Genomic DNA, 25,540 nt, shown 5'->3' on the forward strand with positions numbered 1-25,540 from the left:
AGTTTGCGCATCACTGATCTATGGCACATGTATAAAACATAATTTTTGGAAAAAATTCTAGATTTGCACCAAGTCTCTTTGTTTAACACTTTTTTGAAGCTGGGACAGCCAGATTTTGAGGTTTTGCTACAAACAATGATTTTTTTTGAAAAATTGGATACCATTTGCAACAAATTAAGAAATGCCATATGGCAGAATTAAATGAAGAACTAGAAAAAAAATTAAAATTACTACCAGAATGCTCTGAAATTTTGTAAAAAAAAAATTAGAGTCTCGGAAATGATTTGTATTTTTTTGGGAATGACCCATATACGGGCAACGTGCAACTTTTTCAGCCCAGCTAATGTTTTTTCATGTCAGTGCCTCTGGTGTGAATAAGAATCTTCACTCTTACCGCTGGGTTTTATATTGCAGCTATCCTGGGGACATATGTATATTTCAAATTTTATTGAAAGAATCAAAGCTAATAAATAGGCGTACGGTGTTAAGGGGCCATTCAAGTATTACATAAGCAGATTTTTAGCCATTTTTGACCCCCCCCCCCCTTGTCAGCAAAATTTCGTCAGCAGCTTAGAATATTTCATATATCTTCAAAAAGGGTGGTTGATGACGTAAGCAACCTTCAAACCCCCCCCCCCTGTCATCAAAAGTCGGCAAATCCAAAACCCCTCCCCCCCCCCGATGCTTACGTAATACTTGAATGACCCCTAATATTGGCAAAGAGATTAAAATCAAAACACTTTTTCAATCATATTTCAATGTCTTAAGATTTTGCATGTATCACCTTCCTATTAAGTTTATGCAGTTATTCATTCAAAGGTTTCAGTAAAAAATTTAATTTTCAACTTAATGACTTTAATTCAAACTTTTTTCTTCTAGGGGACCAATCTGTCATGGCAGCTCTTCTTAGAGGTAAAGTTTTTTTCACTGATTGGGAGATAATATTTTAGTTTGTGGTTTGTCTTTCAAATCGAATGTGTTAAGTAGCTTTATAATTTTTTTTATTAATTGTTGCATAATCTTATGTTACCTACATAGCAGAACCATAGTCATAGAAATTTCTTTCAGTGGGGTGGATAGCTGATGTTTCAGGGGGACCAAAGAGGCAGACTTATGTTATCCCATAAAAATCAGCTATTTTCTAATATTTCGGGGAGGGGGCAGACCTCTAATGTGAGGTTTCCCCTATCGAGAAGGAGCATGGTGGAATTGGAAAGTGTGGGTGGGGGTGGAAGGCCCTTGGTGGAGAAGAGGAAAGAAGCTGTGTGGGTGTTTTCTTTTAGTTAGAAAATGGCTCCAGTGGACTCGAGAGGTAATTTGAAAGGCTCGCTGTAAGCAAGGAGGATGTGTTAATATTTTAATGTTTATCATTAAAAGTTATGATTAAATCAAATATTATCAAAAAGTGACAGTGCTTATGGTTGAAGCCAATCAATCATCGAAAATGAACCCGACAACCTCCTTACTTTTTTACTGCAAAATAACTCTTATCTTGGCTGGGGGAGATATCAAACCCCCTCCTCCCATTGCATGTGAAAATGAAAAAGTATAACAGTTGATCAAATACTCTTGTTCAACTTTTTATACAAATCGGAAAGGTGCCTACTTGAACAAAATGAAGGCCTAATCTCTCAGTTTCATTAGTTAATGCACCCTTTCCTAGCTTACAAGACTTCATCATAATTTAGTCAGTCAGTTAGATGAGGAAAAACTTGAATGTGGCAAATCTCTGAATAGGAAAAAATCAGCCATGAGTAGTTTGTTTCAACGTAAGGGATATGGCAAGTTTGTTTTAATTAGGCTTTGGATTTTTTACACTGGAATTTCACTATTCAAAACCTCAAAAAAGCCTGATGACATGGGGTACTCTTCTATTATAACCATACATGCATTTCTGGCGCCAAATTGGTGCATTGTGGCTTGTTTCTTTTCACATGCCTAGTTTTGAAAAAACAAATTTCTGGACACTTACACTAAAAAAATTAACATTAAACAAGAGGCATAAATTCAAAGAAAATTCACCAGGACAAAAAGTGCCAAGTGATATGGTTATAATGGAGAAGTACCTGACATGGAAACCAATAACTTGTCTTTTTCTGAAAGTAACAACACGTTAAAAATTATATGCAAATTAAGAAAAACTAAAAATCTGAATCTCAAAAAAATTGAAATGGTCTAAAATCGTAGAAAAAATGTTCTTAACTATCATAAACTTATGTAAAACCTGTCTTTAAGTGGCTAAATGTGGTATGAAAGTCCCAATAGCATAGGCGGAGATAAACTTGAAAGTGTGCGGTGGCACGATGATTGCTATGGGGGTCATGGTGATGTCAGTTCATTTATACGCATATGCATTAATCAGTCGGCTCCACCTTTGACGCTGGGTGGGGAACATGCCCCCCCCCCTATCTCCACCCATGCCAGGTGGATTTTCTTTTGTTGATACCAACATAATATAAAAACTCTGAACGTTTTTAAAACTTCACAGTGCCAAAATATGAGGAAAACAGCAGATGTTCCTTTACTTAGAAAAAACCACAAGCACATTAACAAGTAGGCCTATAAATCTAAAATCTGTCAGAAAAATTGTGTGAAATTTTCTAAAGGTGCATTTGGTTAAACACCTATGGTGTTCACAGGCCATTTTTTCAAGTTGGCAGATATGAGTTCATAAAATCTGTATAGTCTGTAATCAACAGTCACATGCAATTATTTATAGTCAGGGTTCGTTGATATATATCACAGTGAATATTTATTTATTTCACAGTTGAAAAGGATTTGGTATTTTCATCTGTAAATAAACAGATTTGTTCGAATATAAAAATATTCAGTTGATAATGGGTTGGTACCCTTTCAGTTGAGAATGGTTTGATATTTTCAATTGAGAATGGTTTAATATTTTTCAGTCTGGATGATTTGATACTTACAGCCACAAATGGCATTTTCAGTTGTAAATGGGCTGATATTTTCAGTCGAGGATGGTTTGATATTTTTAGTTAAGAATGGTTTAATATGTTCTTTCACAAATGGGCTGATATTTTCAATTGAGAATAGGCTGATTTTCAGTTAAGGGGTGGTGTGATATTTTCAATTGAGGGTGGTTTGATATTTTCAGCCAAAAATTGTTTGATATTATCAACCATAACTGGGCTGATATTTTCAGTCGAGAATAGGCCAATTTCATTTTTTGATGATTATTTTCAGTGCTAAATGGGCTGATATTTTTTCAGCCTTCTCTGTGGGCATTTTACCTGTTGTGGTCTTTGTATTTTAAGTCAAGTGTGGTTATTTTCTGTCAACAATGTTATTTTTATTTTTAGTAGAATGGTTCTTTATTTTCAGTCAAGAGAGAGAGAGAGAAATAGTGTAGATATTTTCAAAAATATCATATTTTGCCTGCTCCAATTGTGAAAAAGGATTTAAAATATCTTATTAATAATTATCAAATGTAAATCTTGATGTCAAGTTCGAAATGTTCTAAATTTTGTAGTTTATACCATTTGTGGAAACTTTCATAATCTATATTAGCTTGACTATATATATTCTCTCAAAAATAACAGTTTTGATGTTGAATGCGAAAAATTATGTTAAAAACATTATATTATTTAAAAATATCAGATGAATGTTTTTAGGTAATGGGATATGTTCCAACTAATTAGTTTGCATTAGAGGTTTTCAACCTTTTTCTAGTCACAAGCACTGCCTGTACCCACATCATCAAAAGAAGCGCACCCTTAAGGCAATTTTGACATACAAATGCATGAAATCAGAATTCATTTCAATCCTTGAATATAATTTGTACAAGGTGTTTGATAGGAATGTTGACCAAGTGATCGTGAGCATGAAATCAGACTCAAGCATCGAGCACTCTGGATGCTTCAAAGATTACTGTGGTGCTCACAAGCAATGGGTTGAAGATACCTGGTTTAATATCAAGCCTGAAAATTTTTATTATCAACAATATGTTGACTATTTTATCAAATATCTGATATATCAAAATATCAGATATTTTTGAAAATATCACGATACGAGCAGATCATTGTTCGAAACATTGTTTTTAAAGTATTTTATTTTGTTATAAATATTATTTTTACTTTGTATTTAATTTTTTGTGGGTTTGAGAAGGAAGTTAGATGGTTTTGGACAGTACAGTAAAAAGCATAGTATTTACAGGGCTGTAGCGTGTCTTCTCGGGGCCCCGGGGGGCAATCCTTTTCTTAGGGCGCTTTAGGATTATAATGCAACATAAGTATATTTTTTGTATGACCCCATTTGGCTCGGAACTCTGGGGCAGTGCCCCATTTGCAGAAGCCTAGTTACGGGCCTGGACATTTACTATACTGTTGAAAACCTTGCCAAACCTTGTTATGAGGTCTCGCTGCATGTCCTGATTCTTCCCAATTGCAAAAGCTTAACTTGAATCCCTCAGTTGTACAGTGGTGTTGATAGAGATGGTTTTGGTGGTTTTCCAACTTCAAAGCGCAAATATGAGGTTTCCCTAAAAGGTCTTTTCACGAACAATAGGCGTAACCAAGGTTTCTACTGTCGATCATCACTGCACGAAATACTGATGAAGTGTTTTACTTGGTGAGTAAAAATTGTTTTTGCCTTGGGCTGCAAAATCTCTTATATCCACCCTTTAAGTAAGCTATGGTGTAAAAAATGGGTCATTTTTATTTTCTGAAAGATTAACTCCAGAATGAAAAAACATGGTTCAAGTTCAGTAAAATATACGTAATATGTTCATCTTAATTATAGAAGCCATTATTTTTTAATTAAAAAAAAATTCTTATTACTAGGAGTGTTTATTGTTGGTGCAAAAAGAACTGCCTTCGGAACTTATGGAGGAACATTAAAAGACATTACTGCAACAGAGTTAGGTGCTATAGCATGTAAAAGTGCTCTAACTCAAGCAAATTTGACCCCAAATCAGGTGAACTCTGTGATTGTAGGAAATGTTAATCAAGTAAGGAAAATCAAATTTATCTTGGTTTGCAAATAATGCTGAAAATTAAATATCATTTGTGATTCATTTTTAAAATCATAAGACTTGATGCTATTATTTTATTTCCTGTTGCCAAAAAATATGGTAAATAAGGGTAGTTTTCAACTATCTCATTTGCAGGGGAGGAGAGAGAAAAGTTCTTAGGTCTACCCAATAAAAGTTACATACTAATTAACATTTCATGAACGAATCTGAAAAAAATATATATTTATGTTCTTGAAAATGTAATTTTTCTTTAAATTCTTCTTTAAAGAAAGAGTCTGACTCTAATAAAAAAAATAACCTTAAAAAAAATGTTGGTATTGTAGAACCTTGTTGTGTTATGGCAAAGCTGTAAAGCTGGTAACTATGCATAATCACTAACCATTTTGGTAAGTGTGATTACTATTTTTTAAATGTAATCTACATTTTCCCAAGAGATCACGTGATCTGTCCAGGGAAATTTTTAGTACCCATCCATCAAATTCAATAACTTAATTTGGGAATTATACATAATCACCAGTAAATGTGATTGACATATAAAATTCACTGAGAAGATTAGTTGATTATACCAGGGCTTGACAAATCCCAGGCGCCAAGTCGCCATGGCAACTATAAAATCTGTATTGGTGCCAAACATTTTCTATATGTGATTGCTAAATTAGAATCAGAGGATGAAGTAAAATTTTCTGCTTTCATTATAGTCCATCTTTTATTCAACATGAGAAGTTATTCCCAGAAGAAGAGAGTCCCAGAAAAGTTTTAAAAAAACATTATATAGGACTTTTTTTCTTGAGCAAAGACCATGCTTAGCTCCTAAGAAATTGGGCTAGTGCCTAAATATTTTTTTGATTTGTCAAGCCCTGGATTATATACATAAGCCAGCAATTACGCAAAATTGCAGTTTATCACTTGTTACTGTTATTCATATACCGTAAGTGTTGGGTTCCAAATATAGCCTTTTAAAGTTCATTTTCCCAGCAGATCTTTGATTTCCTTTGAAGATCTTATAGGCTTCCTGGAAGGACAATTGTCCCTTGGGGCCACACAGATGTCTTTATTGTTTGTGTGCGCATTCAATTTCATATGTATATTTGTGTATTGTCAAATTAATAATAAAAAAAAGATCTTCAATTACTGTTATAATTTTGAGAAGTTAGTAATTTGAAGTGAAGTAATGTGAAAATACTTTTACGGTCTCACTCGATTTCATGAACCAACACATTTTGACAAACTAGCCTCTGATTTCGATTAATATGCCATTATTTTGAATGTCTTTTCCCCATTTCTGAAGTTTCAGTTTTGCGAACTAATTCTTCAAGTATTCTATCATGTGAGGCCATGGTTAAAGAAAGCATTCATCAATAATTAAAATTCATGAACATTTATTCGATCAAAAAACATCCATACGTAACAGATCACAGGCATCATCACATCAATCTGTCGTTGGGAAAAACAAGATATATATAAAGAGAAATAAATATGACTTCATCTGACGAGTTCAAATTATTTGCATGCACTTGTGTGCTCTCAATACCAACGCATTTGAGTTTTTGGAAACAAGCGAAGATTTAGTTTTCTCAGTTATTGCCACAATATTAGTTCATGCAGATCGTATCCAGTTTCTGTCACTAGCATGACAAAAATTAGTTCTGCTGAAAATGGATTTTGAATGTATGTATAATTTTATTCAAAGTATAAAAAAAATATATACACCATTAAATATCACAATGTATGACTGCTGAGTACCTGAATTTTTCCTTAATGTTTTTCATAAATTTTCTACACGTTACTTTTTTGTCATGTTTTTTCAATTCATAGACATTAAATTTTAAGTATTTTCAGAGAATAAAGTTGCAAACTTTTTTTCTTAGCTTTATGTGATTTTTATGTATAGAGTACTTCAAAAGATGGTGCTTACATATCTCGCCATGCTGCTTTAAAATGTGGAGTTCCTGATCCCGTACCTTGTTTAACTGTGAATCGTTTATGTGGCTCTGGTTTTCAAGCTATTGTTACAGGATCTCAGGTAAAACTTTTTTGCTGTTTGTTAATTATGTTTATATTTATTTGAAATACTAATAATTGGTAGACCTATAAATTAAATAACTGATTTGAGACCATTTAAAATCCACTTGTAAGGGGAAGTGAGTTCACCTCATCTTCCTGTACCATATAAACTAGAATGGAAAAAAAATCAAATGTTTAGCGATTCTAGCAGCAACGAAAGTGATATTATCCTACAGTGATATCTCCTCTGCAACAGGAGAAATGGGAAAATCATGGGTATACCCATATGTTGTAGCCCAGGGCTGGGCTAATCCAAGGTGCCAGCTCACCATGGCGACTGAAAAATTGGTATTCATGCCTAAAATTTTCTTTATATAGTTACAAAATTGCAGGCTGAGAGCAGCACAAAATGTTTTGAATTTATAGCATCATATCTTTGAACATGAAAGAGGGTCACTATGCCCCCTGAAAAAGTCAAAAGAAGCATTATTTTGGAGCTTTTTCTTCTGGTAAAATTTTTTTCCTCACTTGAAAAATTGTCCTAGCCCAGGAAATTTTGCAACCACATGTTTTACCACTTATGGTAGGGCTCCGAGCAGTAATTTTTCACATGATAGTGCTCACCTACATAGTGCAAGAGTTTCTCTAGAATGTTTATGTGAGGTTGAAATCTCCTCTTGTCGGTTTACTCACCTGACTTATTGCCAATTTAGCAGATACGAGACCAGCTGGGACAACTAATTTGCCAACCTGGGAGTTTGCAGGTACTAGAGGTCCAGTTGCAACGAACATGCCTCAGAGCAACATACAAAACTTGTATGCATCAATGCCAGACTGCATCTTTTCTTGTATTCGCCTGCGAGGCAGCTATATAAGATACTATTTTTGGTGTGTTTATGATAGACCTTTGATTAAAAAAAAAAAAAAGAGAGCATACTTTGAAAATGGCACCCTTTGTATGATAAAACATACATCAGAATGTAATTTACTTTTCGCGCTAGATTTATTTTTTTAGCAACTCGGTTCGACAAAAAAAAAATTCATTGTTGATTGGAAACTGGCAAAACTCTGTGATCTGATTTCAAAAAAAGCCTATCTGTGCTAAATGAATCCAACAAAAGTGCTTGAATGGCAAGTAAGCTATCTCAATTATGAATCGTCAGTATAGGTAAATACCCAAATGCTAATTTCTAAATTTTATAATTCTAATAATTTATTCTAAATAATTTAATGCCCATTTTAACATTGTTCAGCTGGAGTGCATCGAGAATGTTTACCACTATGGACATTGGCAGGCAGAGATACGCCCCCCCCCCCCTAGCGTCAAAGGTGGAGTCGACTGATCTAATATACGGGGTGATTATAAAAAAACTATCCCGACATATGGGCCCCTAACTATCATACCATTCACAGAAACTGAATGAAATTTTGGCATAAGGTGTTTTAAGGTATGCGCTCAAGAATGATATGGAAAACAACAGTGTCACTCTAACAGTTACGGTTACAGTGAGAAAATTTCAAAAATATCAAATGGCAACACCAATTTTTTTGTATTGGAATGCGATCTCCATACTGAAAAACATTAAATAGCGTTGGAATGGCACCTGTAGCACGAAAATCCCCGGAGCTAGGCAAGGAAAAAGTGAAAAGGACTTTACCGTGCACCAGAGCATTAATGTTAGTTTCATTCGTCACACCGTTTCTTCGGCTGAGATCCCAGCCTGATTAGTCCTCCACAAGGTCATGTGGAAAATTTGTGAAACACAATAAAATGCTTTATTTTATGCTGCTTCTCTGTTCTTATTGGTTGTCCTCACTTTTAGCCTATCTACCGCCGGTGATTTTCGTGATACAGGTGCCATTCCAACTCTATTTAGTGTTTTTCAGTATGGAGATCGCATTCCAATACAAAAAACTTGGTGTTTCCATTTGATATTTTCGAAATTTTCTCACTGTAACCGTAACTTTTAGAGTGACACTGTTGTTTTCCATATAATTCTTGAGCGCATACATCAAAATACCTTATGCCAAAATTTCATTCAGTTTCTGTGAATGGTATGATAGTTAGGGGCCCATATGTCGGGATAGTTTTTTTATAATCACCCTGTATATATGAATTGACATCATCGTGCCACCCAGAAATAATGACCATGCCGCCGCCCCCCCCCCCAGACTTCCAAGTCCATCTTCGATTATGCCTATGGATCAAGGGTGTACCTTTAAATATCAAACTTTTTATTGTCATTTTAAGAGCACGGAAAGTATCGAAAAGTAAAAATTATATCAATTTATGGGATAGTTTCGTAGCAGGTGATCAAATTTTAATAATTAATAATTATCCTATGTGAATATTGATGCTTAAAGTGCAATTTGCGGTCATTTTATGAATCCAAGGATAGATTAATTGGATAATTCAAACTTTTTTCCAGTGACTTTGAACTTCGGATTACCCAAGTTTTATTCTACCAACTATATCAAAAATTTACTTACTGAACTTTTGCAAATTTATATCAGGGTATCTAGGAAATACATGCGGCCTTTCATGGTGGTAGAGAGGCAGCACCCACTGAAAGTATAAATTGATATTGTTGTTTTGAATTAACTTCCCTTTTCTCAGCATGGCAGGAATGAACCAGACTCCAACATTAAAAAGCTGGTGTCTTTTGAGTAGATGTATTCCTTGTGTGTTAGCGCAGTCGAAACTTGACATAAATTAGAGGGAATAGTTTGAATAAGAAAAGTAAATGTTTCATCGATTAAACTTCTAAGAGAATTGAGAATTACAGGTTTTCTGCTAAAATTGTATGCCTTTAAATTCAGAGATTAAAATAAATCAGTGGGAGGGCATCCAGATCTAAGTGTTTAGATTTTTAGGTACTCAGCTTGAGGTTTGTGTGAAGATTTTTATTTCTTAATTCTGGGAGTGCTCGACCCTGTGTTACAAAATATTGTAAAAAGTACCCTAAGACTCTGGACATTTTTTCCTCCCAGTATTATTGAAGCCAAATTTGGAGTTTCTGCTATATTATGAAATGTTAAACTGTGGGAAAACTTAAGTCTGTTTCAGCTTAAATTACTTGTTAATCATTGGTTATAGAGAAACGCTTTCAATTAGGAAAAAGTATTCAAGTAACATTCATTTTATATGTGTCATTTATTTTACTAGAACTGTACTTGTACCCAGATACAAAATTTAATTTTTTTACGTCTTCCCTCGTCTACCTTTCAATTAAAAAGTTGATGCCCTGTCTTTCCTGACTTAAGATTTGAGACCACAGCTCAATGCAAAGGTGAATCAAGTGAATCAGTGATCTGGATTTCAGTAACAAGATTCAATAATATTATTTGTTTAAATGGACTTTTATAACTTCTTATGTATTAATAATTCTCTTTTTTTCCAGGAAATTTGTCTTAGAGAAGCAGAGGTTGTATTGACTAGTGGTACTGAGAATATGAGTCAATCACCTTATGTTGTTAGAGATATAAGATTTGGTACACGATTTGGTACTGATCTCAAGGTACATCTTAACATACTTTATATTGGTAATACCTAACATGAATAATAATTCCTTTAGCCAGGTTTTTGTATTTGCAAAGAAAAAAATCATTTTTTAAATTTATCAATCCGATTGCATTTTTATTCCCCATTACTCATAGTAAATATTGTTTAAATATTTTATGTTCCAGAAAATATTGTGCAGAATTTTATTGAAAAAAAAATGTGCTATAATTTTCGGTGGTTTCTGAGCTTTCATTCAGACAGGACACATTTAGAATACATGTGAATGCATTAAAATATATTATAGCATAGTATAAAATATAGTATAGCATAGTATAAAATATAGTATAGCATAGTATTAAATATAGTATAGCATAGTATAAAATATAGTATAGCATAGTATAAAATATAGTATAGCATAGTATAAAATATAGTATAGCATAGTATAAAATATAGTATAGCATAGTATAAAATATAGTATAGCATAGTAAATATATAGTATAAAATAATATATATGAATATTAAACTGAACTTCATTTTTAAATGATTTGTAAACTGCACACAATTGTTGTAATCAATCAGTTCAATATTTTAAATTAGGATTAAATTTATTTTTTGAGAAGCAATAAGACTTCTTGGAAAAACTATGTACTGTAATTCCCCTTGAGATAATGATTCCTTGATAAATATGTTTTAAAGTATTTTTCCAAAAAATATAATCTGCACAATTAAACTGAAATACATAAATGTAATATTTTGCACAGTTAAAGGGTTAAACAACAATGAATACATTGATATAGTTCATTAATAATACAGTGGAGCCGCTTTTTATGTGGTTTGGAATATGTTAGACATGTGAATTAGAGGAAATTCCGTATTTTGTGCTGGTTGCTGTAATTAATGCATCAAAGCTTTTTTATGTGTATATGAATTTAATAAACTTTTTCCCCCTCACATTTATTTTTTTTAAACAGCAAAGCAGATAAGATTTACAAAGAAATTGAATAACAATTTTTATTATACAATGCATGCCCCTTAACGTGACCAATTTGGCACTCTGGAGTTTTTTGATAACAGAACAGCTAAGTGATAACTGTCAAAAAAAATCTAATAATCTCATTTGATCCAACAGGACATGAAATGAGACAACTGTTTTTCATATCATTCTAAAATGGGATATTTTTTTAAACTAAAATCCTGCATTATATTATCACTTATTCAGTCATTATGAGGAGTTGGAATTGTTTTAGAATGGAACTGTATAAAATGTGCATTGTGAATTCTCCAATATTTTTTAATTTAAGTGCCATTCTATAGATTCTTTGAGAGACTTTCAGCTGAGTTACTGTTTACTATCTGATCAACTGAAAGAAACTGATGAAAAACTAAAAAGAGGGGCTTTGCTTTCTTTACCTTGCATTTGTCTCCACTATAGGATGGTTATAGCACAACCAAGATGGTACATGTATCATAGTAGCTATCACTACCTGAGTAGCACATTTTGAACCCCAAGTAAAAAATATTCATCTAACAGGGGAGTGTCTTTTGAACTTCTGCATACTTTGCAGGTTGATAACTTATGGGGCAAAAAATAGTTCTGGTACAACCTTAGCTTCAACGTGCTCAAAAATAAATTTGGACAAAAAAAAATTCATAACATAAACCAAAATCCTGGTAACTGTGAATGAATTTGTTCCCATATTGATGTTGGTCAGTTCTGTGCTTTGCAAAAGTGGTTACAATACCCAAATGATAACAGTATCTGTTATTCCAATAAGCATTGTCTACCGTAGTAACAAGATTTTATTATAAGGTCATGTAAAATATTGTATTATTCTTCAAAGGCAAATAATGTTTCATATATATATATATATATATATATATACACACACACACTAATGTTTAAGAAATATTGCTATTTTTGTAAAGTTTTACTTGTACAAAGCTAGCTATTCAACTTATTCAACATAGTTTTACTATCTCAGTTTATGGATTTTTTAAAAAATGTTTTAAACCTCTCTTTAGATTTACGTAATGGTTGATCATTATGATGATATGCTGCTCTTGCAAGTATATGTTCTTTTCTCTAATAGGGTTGTTAATAAATGGAATAGTTCCCCCCCCCCCCCCGGAGGTAATAAATTGTAACACAGTTGACACGTTTACAAAGAAATACGATAAACATGTTGAGGTAAATCGAGAAGCTATCCATACTTAGATTAAGACAACCATAAGTATTCTTTTTGGACATTGTATAATATTTTATCATGTGTATATATTGTTTATAATTTTTGTTAATTGCATTTTTAATTGGGTTACCTGTATTTTTGAAATATATGACATCCATATTTTTATGGGCATCTTTTTCTCAGCCACCTTGTTGGGCATTTTGCCTGTTGTGGCGTTGTATTTGTATTTTAAAAAAAAAAATTCTCCCTTGTAGCTGGAAGATTGTTTGTGGAGTGCTTTGTATGATACCTACATTGACATGCCAATGGCTATAACTGCAGAAAATTTAGCTGAAAAGTATAAAATATCAAGAGAAGAATGTGATCAATTTGCATTGCAATCACAAGCAAAATGGAAGAAAGGTTTGTATTTTTTAAGTTTATTTCAAGTTTATTTCTTTAGATTATTTATTTTACCACTGTCATTTTATACACATGAGGACAGATCTGAAAAGTGTCTTCAGTTTATTGCCAAATTAAAAATTTTTTTCTTCCATGTCACTCATCTATTGCCAGTCTAAGAACTGTTTTTGTGTGTTCAAAACTATGACTTCATTCCCCTGATTATGAAAATAGGCATATGTTAACTTTTAGCTATTGATGTAAATTTTTGTTCCATTAAAAAAAATATTTCTGGATGTTTGAAAGTACTTCTTTCATATAGAAATATCCTCTGCACTTGTTAATACAAGATTTATTGAAAGACTGGTTATTTGTGGAGATAAAGATTATCTTATCTTTATATATATATATGTATATATATATAAAGATAAGATAATCTTTATTTATATTATATATATATAGACTGAAGAGCCAAAAAACTGGTACACCTGCCTAATATCGTGTAGGGCTCACGCGAGCCCGCAGAAGTGCCGCAACACGACGTGGCATGGACTCGACTAATGTCTGAAGTAGTGCTGGTGGTAATTGACACCATGAAATCCTGCAGGGCTGTCCATAAATCCGTAGGAGTAAGAGGGGTGGAGATCTCTTCTGAACAGCAAGTTGCAAGGCATGCCAGATATGTTCAATAATGTTCATGTCTGGGGATTTAGGTGGCCAGCGGAAGTGTCTATAGTCAGAAGAGTGTTCCTGGAGCCACTTTGTAGCAATTCTGGACGTGTGGGGTGTCGCATTGTCCTGCTGAAATTGTCCAAGTCTGTCGGAATGCACAATGGACATGAATGGGTGCAGGTGATCAGACAGGATGCTTACGTACCTGTCACCTGTAAGAGTCGTATCTAGACGTATCAGGGGTCCCATATCACGCCAACTGCACACGCCCCATACCATCACAGAGCCTCCACCAGCTTGAACAGTCCCCTGTTGACATGTAGGGTCCATGGATTCATGAGGTTGTCTCCATATCCGTACACATCCATCAGCTCGAAGCAATTGGAACCGAGACTCGTCAGACCAGGCAACGTGCTTCCAGTCCTCAACAGTCCAATGTCTGTGTTGTCGGGGCGAGGCGTAAAGCTTTGTGTCGTGCAATCATCAAGGGTACACAAGTGGGCCTTTGGCTCCGAAAGCCCATATCGATGATGCTTCGTTGAATGGTTCGCACGCTGACACTTGTTGATGGCCCAGCATTGAAATCTGCAGCAATTTGCGGAAGGGTTGCACATCTGTCACGTTTAATGATTCTCGTCAGTTGTCGTTGGTTCCGTTCTTGCATGATCTTTTTCCGGTTGCAGCGATGTCGTAGATTTAATTTTTTACCGGATTCCCGATATTCACGGTACACTCGTGAAATGGTCGTACGTGAAAATCCAAATTTCATCGCTACCTCTGAGATGCTATGTCCCATCTCTCGTGCGCCGACTATAACACCACGTTCAAACTCACTTAAATCTTGATAACCTGCCATTGTAGCAGCAGTAACCGATCTAACAACTATGCCAGACACTTGTTGTGTTATATAGGCGTTGCCGACCGCAGCGCCGTACTCTGATTGGTTCCATATCTCTTTAATTGCATACGCATGCTTGCAAGGAAGGTATATTGGTGAGATAAATTGGCCTCCGTCTAAAACAGCGCAACTCTGATGAGTAGTTCCATTGACTTTTTCAATTAATAGAGAAATTAATAAATTTATGACTTGACCCGATTATAAAGCTAAAGCTTTATCAGCCATAATATTATGCATACAATACTAGGTTATTTCTACTTGAATAAAATTGAAGTTAAATTCTGAAAAAATGGATTCTGGTGATTTAAATCAAGCTGATTTAAATTAATAAACCCTGTGAATAATTTCTTTAATTTGTGGTGGAATTTTGCTTAGAAATGTTATATAAAAAAATTTTCCCAAAACTTCTAATTTTAGTTTGTTTTTTAATTTTATTTTTTGACAACCAATATTGGTTTTTGGAGTTTCAATATGACTTTCAAAACTTACTTCAATGTCAAATGATTCAAATGTCACCCCATGTCCTAATAGAATTTACTTGCATGGTTAATTTGATTACTGATATAAAGTTGTGTAAGTTATTTTCAAGCAATTGTTACTAATTGTCTCAAAAAAAATAGAAGATGAAGTATTTTGAAACAGCCTTGAATTTTAAAATCTGTCTTTTTAGCCATTTGGAATCAGTTTCAAAATAAAGGTTTTGGTCTTTAATAGGACTATTTTTATCGAATAAATAGTACAGGATAGTTGAAATTGTGTTTAAAACTCATGAAAATTTTTTCTTAATTAATTTGTACTAGAATGAATGAAAAATAGATTTTCGTGAATCACATTTTTTTCAAATATTTTTACTGTTTCCAATATGGTTTGCATTGTTAACCTTTGGAATTGAACCTTTTTCTTCATTAAAATTTATTGTGAATGAATTTCTCACATTTTCATTTTTAGCCCAAGACGCTGGTAAATTCAAATCCGAAATCGAACCTGTAACTGTGAAAGTAAAGGGCAAAGATGTCGTGTTTGAAGTTGATGAACATCCTAGACCTAATTCCACACTTGAAGGAGTAGGAAAACTCAAACCAGTGTTTAAAAAAGATGGAACAGTAACTGCAGGAAATGCATCAGTTAGTATAGTGTAAATTGTATTGTGTTCATCTCGTGTGTCATTAACCCATTTGCATCTATAAGTGGAATGATCTGTAAATTTTGTGCATCCCTTATCACAGAGCCCCAAAGCAGAAAATTTTGCATTCTGCGACAAGCCCTTAGCATACTAATAATGTGTTCTACCATTAAAATTCCCATAATAGTGTTTTCCACAGTTTTCTTATCAAGATTGTTCTGTGACATATGTTGCAGTTCTTGGCATATTCTGCTTTGGGGTCACAGAGCGTGGAACAATGTTTGATCATACAGTATATAAACCCATAGTTTAAAAAATTGATTGCAGATAGTAGCACTACACATAACAAGCATTGCATAGAAACAAACTTCATGGAAGGTTCACTATACGTACACACACATTCCAACATGTACCAATTTGTTAGAAGTTCCGCAGAGGAATATGGACGAGGTGCATGTTTGGTTTAGTGGTAGTAGTGCAACGTTTGTCTTGCATTTCCCGGTTCTTTATTAATTTAACTGCAGTGACCATAGAATGGATGACAATAATGAATGGAACAAGACTTTAGTTAAACTATAAACATTTATTCTATTAACTATTAATTATTAGTACAACATTTTTTACAAATAATTATCACAGTTAGCCTTTTCTCTCAAATATTACAATGAGAAAATAAAATAGAACGCTCTCACCGCTATGTCCAGGTATTCACGTATTAGTTCACATCATCCACAAGACACTCCAAGATGTCTCAGTCAATCTGTGATCTTCAATACACACCATGGTAGGAGAAACCCTGATACCACGTTCAGATGGTTTTGTGTTTTGAAATATCCGTTGAGACTATAGGTCAGCCATTGCGTAGGAAACTGGAGGCGCACGTCCAAGGGTAGCCGGTCTGACCACTAATCAATCCACAGGCAACAGGATCACGACAATGTTTGATTATCACATGAGGTCAAGCGATGAGATGGGTAAGGTGCCAAAGGCACACCTTCCTAAATTTAACACATTGCTACAACTGAGAGACAATCTGGCTCACACCTCAACAGGGTGTGACGCCTTAGTAATGAAGACAGGAAGTTAGTCAGAAGTAGTAGTAGTGCACATTTCTCTATCTGGTTTTTATACAAGTGGTCCCACAATGCTTCATGACAGAACCAATCACAAGATCAACGGTGCGGTATTGAGTTTGCATCTAATTTACATAACTTCATGAGAAAAGGAAATATTGTAAAAAATATAACACAGAATATAACCACAATAAAGACGGCGGCCGATTGGCAGACACAATCGATCCAGGAAACAAAAAGGTAAAACAAATTAAAATCTATTAAAAATTGACTAGAATAAGGACCATTTCCGCGGGGGCCTAAATGGTAATGTTACAGTAGAGAGAGAGAGAGTATATAAACCCACATCGCTGTTCGATGATATGTGACTGGCAACAAATCGAGAGGGTGCATGTAAATCAGTTAAACAATAGAAACAAGCCCTTTTGTACCTTATAAATCTTTTTAAAGTACCTATTATTTTTTATTTACTCCGTATCTGTTTATTTGTAAGTGTTTAATAAAATTAACGAATTAGATTGTGTGGCACATATAAAATGTTTGATTTTGAGATGTATTAATTTGCATATTTGTAAACACTGCTGTATAGTGCTAGTATTTTGGTCAACTCTTCAATGTCCAAGACGACCCAGATAAGGAGTGGGTATGTTTTGGATTTGTGAAAGGTGAGGAAGAAAATGAAAGGTCTCATCAGAAGCGGAAATTTGAAAAAGAAGTCTAAGTTGCATAGAAGGGCGAGGAAAAAAGTGTAGTCAAAACTTGGACAAGTCTACTTTTAGGGGAAAAAACCAGCTTTAAAATATTTAAAGAAGGTTATATAAGATAAGAGCAAAAAATAATTGGGGTGCTAACTAGCAGTGTGACCATATGAATGCAACATGAAAGTAAACCAAATGCTGTTACTTTTTTTTCATGCTTGAAACTTGACTACAACACAGCATTGACAAAGCACAGAAATTATGCAATAAGTTAACAAATCATTCATTAAATGAATCCAAAAATCTAGATCCAGTGAGAGATGTGATGCTTGAAAACAAACCATGTGGACAAACAGCCGAGCTATCAAAACAAAGTGCAAATGCCTGTGGCTAAGAAATTTCATCTGTTTGTGTTAAGGCAATTTACTGTATACACCAGTGCTAAATTTCAGATTGTGTGTATGCAGCTTAAAGGGAAAATTGGTCTTGACCCTTATCAAACTGTAATAGACAGATAATTATCTGATGTGTACCCACTGTAAAAGTGTAGTGTTTTGTAACAATTCTGTATAAACACTTTAAAAGTAGATTTTAGGTTATTTACTTATTTGAAAATTCATCAAAGTGAAGACCATTCAACAAGTCTGTTAGATACGAAAGTAAATATGCATAATTTAAGGACCCTGGGCATATGCCCTATTTGCCCTTGCGAGAAAAGGGCACTGGTTAGTGGCCTAGATTTGTTAAGAGATAGTTTTACTGTTTTGATGAACAATGCAAGATAAGGTGTCAAGAGCAAAAGTAATTATACCGATTATGAGATTTTGTTTTACCCACCATATTTTTCAGACTTCCACCAAATTTTTTAAGCATTTGATGATTTTTTTTTTTTGCAGGAGAAAGGTTCAACAATGTTATCAAAAACCCCATTCAATTGTTTCTTTGTTCAGAACACCAGACTTCCACAATACAGGCATAAATGCAGTGAAATCTCAGTGGGAGAAAATATATTCCATTTAATAGTGCCTATTTTTTTATTAATAAAAAATCAGTTTCCACAGTTATTGTAGTTTGAAGTTTCACTTTGCACAATAACTTAAAATTTATATATATATATTTATTTAATTTCCGATATTTTATTATACAGGGTGGGCAAAAAGTCCGTAGAAACTTCAAAAATTCATAAAACCCAGAAAAATAACCGAAATAGAAAACGGTTTGCAAGGTTAGCATCGCTAGGGAACAGGAATTTTTTTAGGATGGAAAAAATAACAAAAAACAGCTGATAGGTGGTGCTGACATACAAAGTCAAAGAAAAGATATGCAAATAACGAACAGAATGCCTCCAAATAGTTTATTACAGCAGTATGTGTTCCACAAGGGATAACACATTTCAGGTGAGTCACAAATCCAACCACGGCAGAGTGCAGCAGGTTCGAACGTATACATGACACCTCTCGGCGGATTGCATCTTTCAGTTCCAACAGATTGCAGACCTGCCAACTCTCCCGACTTAGGCGGGAGACTCCGGTTTTTTCATCCTTCCTCCCGCTCTCCGGATTTGTTAAAATTTCTCCAGATTTTGGCAGAAAATTAGATTTTACGCGAGCTTTCACGTTGTCGTGGCGTCAATAATTACCGTCGTCGTTAGGGAAAACACCCATAGAGGACAGTCGTAGTCATTTCTATCGAGCAGCCGTAAAAAAGTCTCTGTGACCGCATTTAAGCAACTGGCAAAGACGCAACTTTGTTTTTGTAGCATTTATCGGCAATCATTAATCAGGGGCATGACCTTGGTTGCCAAAATTCCTGTATAATCGTTATTGTATTCCATTAACAGCCGCGCGGTAAACACGTTTTTTCGTCCGCAGCTTTGTAATTTGAATTTTTTTAAATCGTTTCTTCCAATTAAACATCTTCAGAAAGCAAATATAAAACTTTAAGCTATATACAGCTAAATATAAATCTTTTAAGAATTCATATACCCAAGATTAATCACTAATAGCATCCACAAAAGGAAACACATACTTTATGAACAGTATGTAGATGTGATTTCTCTATTCTGCATGGAAAGACTGGCATGGAATTATATTCTTCTCAGGGGCAATGCAGAACCTGCCTTGGGGGGGGGGGAAGAATGTAACTTTTTCTTAATTTATTTAAAAAAAAAAACAATTTCAAAATTTTTTTTATGAACTTTTTTTTTGATCGAGTCTATGGGGGGGGGGTGCCCCCCTCGGGAGAATCTCCGGATTTCTGAATTTCAAAAGTTGGCACGTCTGAGATTGGATAGACTGGGTCAATACGCCCGGGATTTCAAATATCCCCATAACCAGAAGTCTGCTGGTGTCAAATCTGGAGCCCGAGGATGCCATGGGAACCTGCAACACCTGCTAATGATTTTGTCTTCCCCGAACGTCTGTATCAAGAATGTCTTGACCGGAATAGCAGTGTGACTAGTTGCTCCATCTTGCGTAAATGTGATGGTAGAAAGTGCATCTCTTTCACACAAACATGGCACGACCTTCTCACACAGAAGCGTTAAATAATGCTGCTTGTCAAAGAAGAGTCCTATGATGAACGAAAGTGTGAACCCACACCACACTGTCACTTTTTGAGAATGCAATGGTTTCTGGTGTACTCACGTGGATTAGATGTTGCCTAGATGCGACAGTTATGGGTATTAATGTTGCCATGAAGCGAAAAATGAGCTTCGTCTGTCCCCAAGATGTTAGACCCAAGTGGGATTCTGTTCAATTTTGGCAAAAGCCCACCTCGCAAATGCTTCCCTCTGTATGGTATCCGCTTGTAAAAGTTCATGGCACAACTGCAATCTGTATGGGTACAGATCAAGGATTTCATAAATAATAATATATACCAAGGATGGTGGTAAGCCCAAGTGTCTAGCGGCTTCACAAGCTCTGCTGGTCCCTGCAGTTGTTTTGGATGCTAACACTTCTATTTCGGCTGCAACACATGGTGAACATGCTTTCCTTAAATATGGTTGTTCGACTCTTACACAATTTTCCAGTGTTCCAGTTTCTTCAAACAACTGAATAAACTTTATGAGGCCTGTCACTGTTAAAGGTCCTTTTCCAGTACTCGCATTCTTCTGAACTCAGAATTTATGCAAGGCAATGGTTGCTGATTCCTGGTTCATGTAAAACTTCACCAACAAAGCTTTATCCTTTTCACTCAGCATCCTTGTTCACATACATGGTTTACAATGGTGAACTGGTTGATTAGTAGCGCAAGTTCTTATAACTGTTTCATTTGCATATTTCCATCAAAGTTGCTAGTACTAGTGCCACCTATTGACTGTTTTGATTTTTCTCCCATCTTAAAAAAATTCCTGTGACCTAGTGATGCTAACCCTGTAAACTGTTTTTTATTTCGGTTATTTTTCTGGGTTTTATTCATTTTTAAAGTTTCTACAGACTTTTCACCTACCCTGTATGAATAACTAGAATATTTGTCATAATAAAGCAGATTATCATAGGTTTTTTTCCATACTCACAGGGTATTAGTGATGGTGCTGGAGCAGTTGTTTTAGCAAGTGAAGATGCAGTAAAACAATATAATCTTACACCTCTGGCAAGAATAGTTGGCTACAGCTATGTTGGTATGAATGTAATATTTTCTTATTTACCCCCTTTCAAGAAAGTTATACAGGGTTATTATTCTTGTTTTAGACTCAAAATTATGGTCTATAGCAGCGGTTCTCAACCGGTGCTAGCTCTGTGGCAACTCGAGGAAAATAAATGAATCATTAAATTTGATAGATAAGTAAAGAAGAGAGGCCCCTTGTATTTGAATTTTTACCGCAGAACATGTTCAGTCAGCTGAGGGCTCATTACAGGACATCGCAAAACATTCTGCTTTGGGGGAGAGAGACCTACAAGGTTCTGCCATAAAAATTATGTCCAAAAAAGGCTCTTCGAATCATACAGGGCTCCACCATAGAAAATTACATACTGAGAAGGGCTTCATGTGTCAAAAAAGGTTGAGAACCGCTGGTCTATAGAAATCATGTTATTGAGATAATTTTTAAATAATTTTTATACATTGCTAGATAATATGGAATATTAACAGAGAAGAAAAAATAATAGAGAAAAATATCCCTCTTGTTTGTGAGAGTTATGTGTTTTATTGTGGACAATATTGTTGTGACGTTGTTATCTGCTTTTTGTCAGTGTATGTTATTGTCGCCTTTTTTTCATCAGTGGGTGTGAGCACAACGAGGTAGAGTAGTCTTGAGGAGCTGCGAGTCCGTTGATTTATTTTTGTGTTTATTAAAGGTTTTTTTAATTTTCAATTGAGTTTGATTCGATGTACTTTATATCTTTCATAAATTGTTGGTCTGTTAAGAGCCAGAGACTCTGAGTAATACTTTCAGTAAACTGAGATCAGTGAGTAACTACTTTCAATTCATCATGGCTATGTCATCTCATTGCAAAAGCATTTTAGTCTTCGCTTTCGAGACTGGAATCAAAATTATCGAGTGTATCTTCAATGGATTCCAGCGACTGTCTATGCTAAAAAAAGCTGTGTGATATAAAAGATTCAGCTTCAGAAGGTATTTGTGGTAATCATTGGTGAATGCAAGAATGAAGATTTCAACTAATTCATTGAGGAATCAGTTGTTCTCCAACAGAATTAGAGCTGGAGCTCATGGTGTTAAGATATGAAGAGAATCAATGTAAGGAAAAGACCATACTAGGAGGATTCTCCTCCATTCCAATGAGGCAGAATCCAGATCAAGTTGTCTAAACTGATGCTGTCAACCTTCTCGGGTGAGTTGGTTGCCCTTTTTTATTTCTGATTTGTTCAGTGCTCAAAAATGATTCTCTGTAATGCACAAAAGCTTCAATACCTCAAGAGTTCAGTGAAAGGAAGCACCTTGAAGCTCATTCAATCATTCTCCTTGATGATGCTAATTTTGAAATAGCTTACATACTGTGTGCAAGGTATTTGAACAAAAAAGAGCTTGTATTTGCTATTTAAAAAAAAAACAGATTTCTCTCCCATAAGTGTAGAGCGAATCATCGACTGCTATTTTGAGCTTGGCTGATTCAGCGACTGAATGTGTTCGGTCATTAGAGACTAGGACAGTGCGTTTCAGACTTCCCTGATACAATTGCTCTGTTCATACAGCAAAACAAGCTGGATTCATCGACAATGAGCTGGTGGGAGATGTCTCAGAAAGAGATAGCATTCCATCTCTACAAGAACTGTTAAAGTTCCTCAATAAACATGTGAAGGCCTTGAAATTGAAAAATCCCCATCTCCACAAGTGAAACAAGCAAGGGTACTTTTCATCCTAACGTTACTTTGTAACGTATCGCCCTTATGGACTCATATGTCACATTTATCAGTATTGTCATGACACCACTAAACCCCTAGCAATTGACACTAATTGGTCCCCTGTGGGAAGACCTGGTCGAATCGGGATTTGTGAACGTATATTTATTGTTTATGCATAATATCCTGTTATTTCATTATGTTGAAATATGTAATGAAAAGAATCGCATTTTTAAATACTTTGTCTCATGGGTAGATGTACCCGTGGGCTTCCGTTCCGTTATAATAATTCCATGATCTCAAATTTACATAACTAAAAATTGTGGAGAGGCCTGATCAACTCCCCCATCTTGTTGACACCAGAAATGTAATAGTGTTTAGAAAATAATACATGCCATGGGTCCGTATGAAAATCAGTTGAGTGACAATCATATCAATGCAGCCAGCATTACTCCATTTGGTCCGAAGACAAACTTGTTCTTCTTCCTATAAATAGTCTGGGCAGATGCTACATCATGAAATTCATTTGTTCGTCCAGCATCTGCTTATGAACAGCTTCAGGTGTAGAGCAGTGAAGCTCTTCATCGTAACTTACATCATGTGATGATGTTCTAGTTTGCTAACTCGCTAGTTTGATGTTCTAATATGTTTGATTAATATTTCTGAGTGAAGTGCTTTATGCTACTCCGATTGGTCAGAATAGTTAGTCATTAGCAATAATGATTTCTCTCATTAAAATTCATCAATGATTTCATGAAGTTCTGTTAGTGATAAAGTAGTTGATATGAGTATTGCACATCCTACTGTGATGTGATTTACGTCTGCTTATCGACAACTCTGTCTCCCACATTTCTCTTGGAGCTATGTGTGAATAGTGATGGCCATCATCATAATTTGAGGAGATCATCAAGATAATCTTCTGTCTTCATCAAACTAACATCCCGATGTTATTGTGTGCTAAGTCTTCGATGTGCTGATTTTCGACAGTGATAGTGAACTCTCGCCAATCGATGTGGATTGTTTCCACTATCGTGATCCAACCCTACATTAATAAAAACGTCATTGACGTAAACTGGTGAGAATGTTCTTTTGTTGAATGTTGAGATCATGGTTAAACTTATTTAATAATAATAATGTGGATTAATAATAAGCTAATATAATTTAATCATGAATTATGTTTAAATAAATGACGATCTGAAATTTTCCAATATTTTTCTTGAATTTGCCTGAAGACTTATACAATGGATGTATGAATTTTGGGAAGTAGCTGATGATTATGCTACAAATTTGCTTGCTTCCGTTAACCGCTTGTGTTCTTATTGTAACAGCAATCATGAGGTGTGCGTGATTGAAATATTCGCAAAACTTTCCGGTGAGCGACACATAGAAGTTTTAAAAACAAGAGACTGTTTTAACTGTTTGATGAACAAATATCGTTCTTTAGCTTGAGAGAGGATATTCAAATGCAAATTTTGTGGCAAAAATTATTCACTTTTGCATTTGAAAAGAGGAAAAACACCAAGATACAATATCTGTCCAACAAAAAGCACCTGTTTCCAGTTGCCTGAGAGTTTGTGCGTCTAAGAGTGTCACAATGCAAACCCGCAGCGAAATTTAGAGTTTTATCCTACCAAAGACATCATCTGAGACTGAGATTACAATACATATTTCTGACTTTAAACAGTGCCTGTTATTGTGTACAGCTGTAATCAGAGTGAGAGATTCGGGGGAACAGTTCCAGTTGTTTTGAGCCTTGCCTGATCCAGGAAGTAAAGCAACCTCATCACAGAAAAATATGTAAAAAAGACTTGGGCTGCCATGAGAAAAGGTGAAAATTTCCATTTTGTGTTTAGGTACACCAAGTTTTTACACCAATGGAGTAACAGATTTGTGCTTTTCTCCTCATTTTATGACGTCAAGGTTTTGTGAATCCGCATATTAGTAGATATGCTGCATGTTTCTGTGTCATCAAAGTTACGGAATAAGTTCAATGATCTTGTGTTAGAAGATCCTACATTCTACAAAAGTGGATCTATCGATATTTTGCTCAGTGTAAATTTGTCTCTTACCTTATTGAAGAGTGAACGAAGGTATTCCATTGCAGATTCACTGTTTGTTATGCACTCTGAATTCGGTTGGATCATTGCGGGAGCAGTGTCTCTGATAAGTGGAAAGGAGAATATACCCATACTCTTTCAGTCAATTGTATCCAGGCTAATGATGATTTATGTTCGTAAAAATTCTTTGAATTTATGACTGAAGAAGAGCAAGTATATGCAAAATGCATTTCCTGAATACACATATAAGATCAATCTGGAAGATATGTTGTGAAACTTCCTTTTGGCATTTCACCTGCCAAGTTAGGAGATTCCAGGACTGTCGCAGAATAGTGAGCTCCATAAAACCTACAGTGAATTCATAAACATAAGGTTTCTCAAGAAGAAGCTTACAAATTACCTTCTCAGAGTTATTACATACCGCACCATACTGTAATTAAAGAATCTAGTACAACAACGAAATTGTGAGTAGTATTTTTGATGCATCAGCCAAGACAACCAGTGGACATTCTCTGAATCATCTACTACTGACTGAACCAAGATTGCAATTGGATATATTTCCTATGCTATTGAAGTTCAGAATGCATGAGATAGCCATTGCAGCTGATGTAGAGAAAATGTTTAGGCAGATCAAAATTCAAACAGAGGGTCTGTA

The 25,540-nt window shown here is 34.9% G+C and overlaps 1 protein-coding gene across 1 annotated transcript in view; it reads left to right on the forward strand.

Moving 5' to 3' along the window:
- yip2 (yippee interacting protein 2) overlaps positions 1–25,540 on the forward strand; it is a 38,375-nt gene that overhangs the window by 5,917 nt on the left and 6,918 nt on the right. Inside the window, exons 2-8 of the mRNA XM_089233251.1 lie at positions 880–912; positions 4,800–4,966; positions 6,882–7,013; positions 10,396–10,512; positions 12,937–13,084; positions 15,582–15,757; positions 21,047–21,149. Coding sequence (XP_089089377.1) covers positions 894–912; positions 4,800–4,966; positions 6,882–7,013; positions 10,396–10,512; positions 12,937–13,084; positions 15,582–15,757; positions 21,047–21,149 — 862 coding nt within the window. The 5' untranslated portion in view covers positions 880–893. The remainder of the gene's footprint in view (positions 1–879; positions 913–4,799; positions 4,967–6,881; positions 7,014–10,395; positions 10,513–12,936; positions 13,085–15,581; positions 15,758–21,046; positions 21,150–25,540) is intronic.

This window comes from Pholcus phalangioides, unplaced genomic scaffold, assembly GCF_987345545.1.
Source record: "Pholcus phalangioides strain wild (caught in Gottingen) unplaced genomic scaffold, Ppha-v1.0 ptg000007l_1, whole genome shotgun sequence".
Classification (NCBI taxonomy): Eukaryota; Metazoa; Arthropoda; class Arachnida; order Araneae; family Pholcidae; genus Pholcus; species Pholcus phalangioides.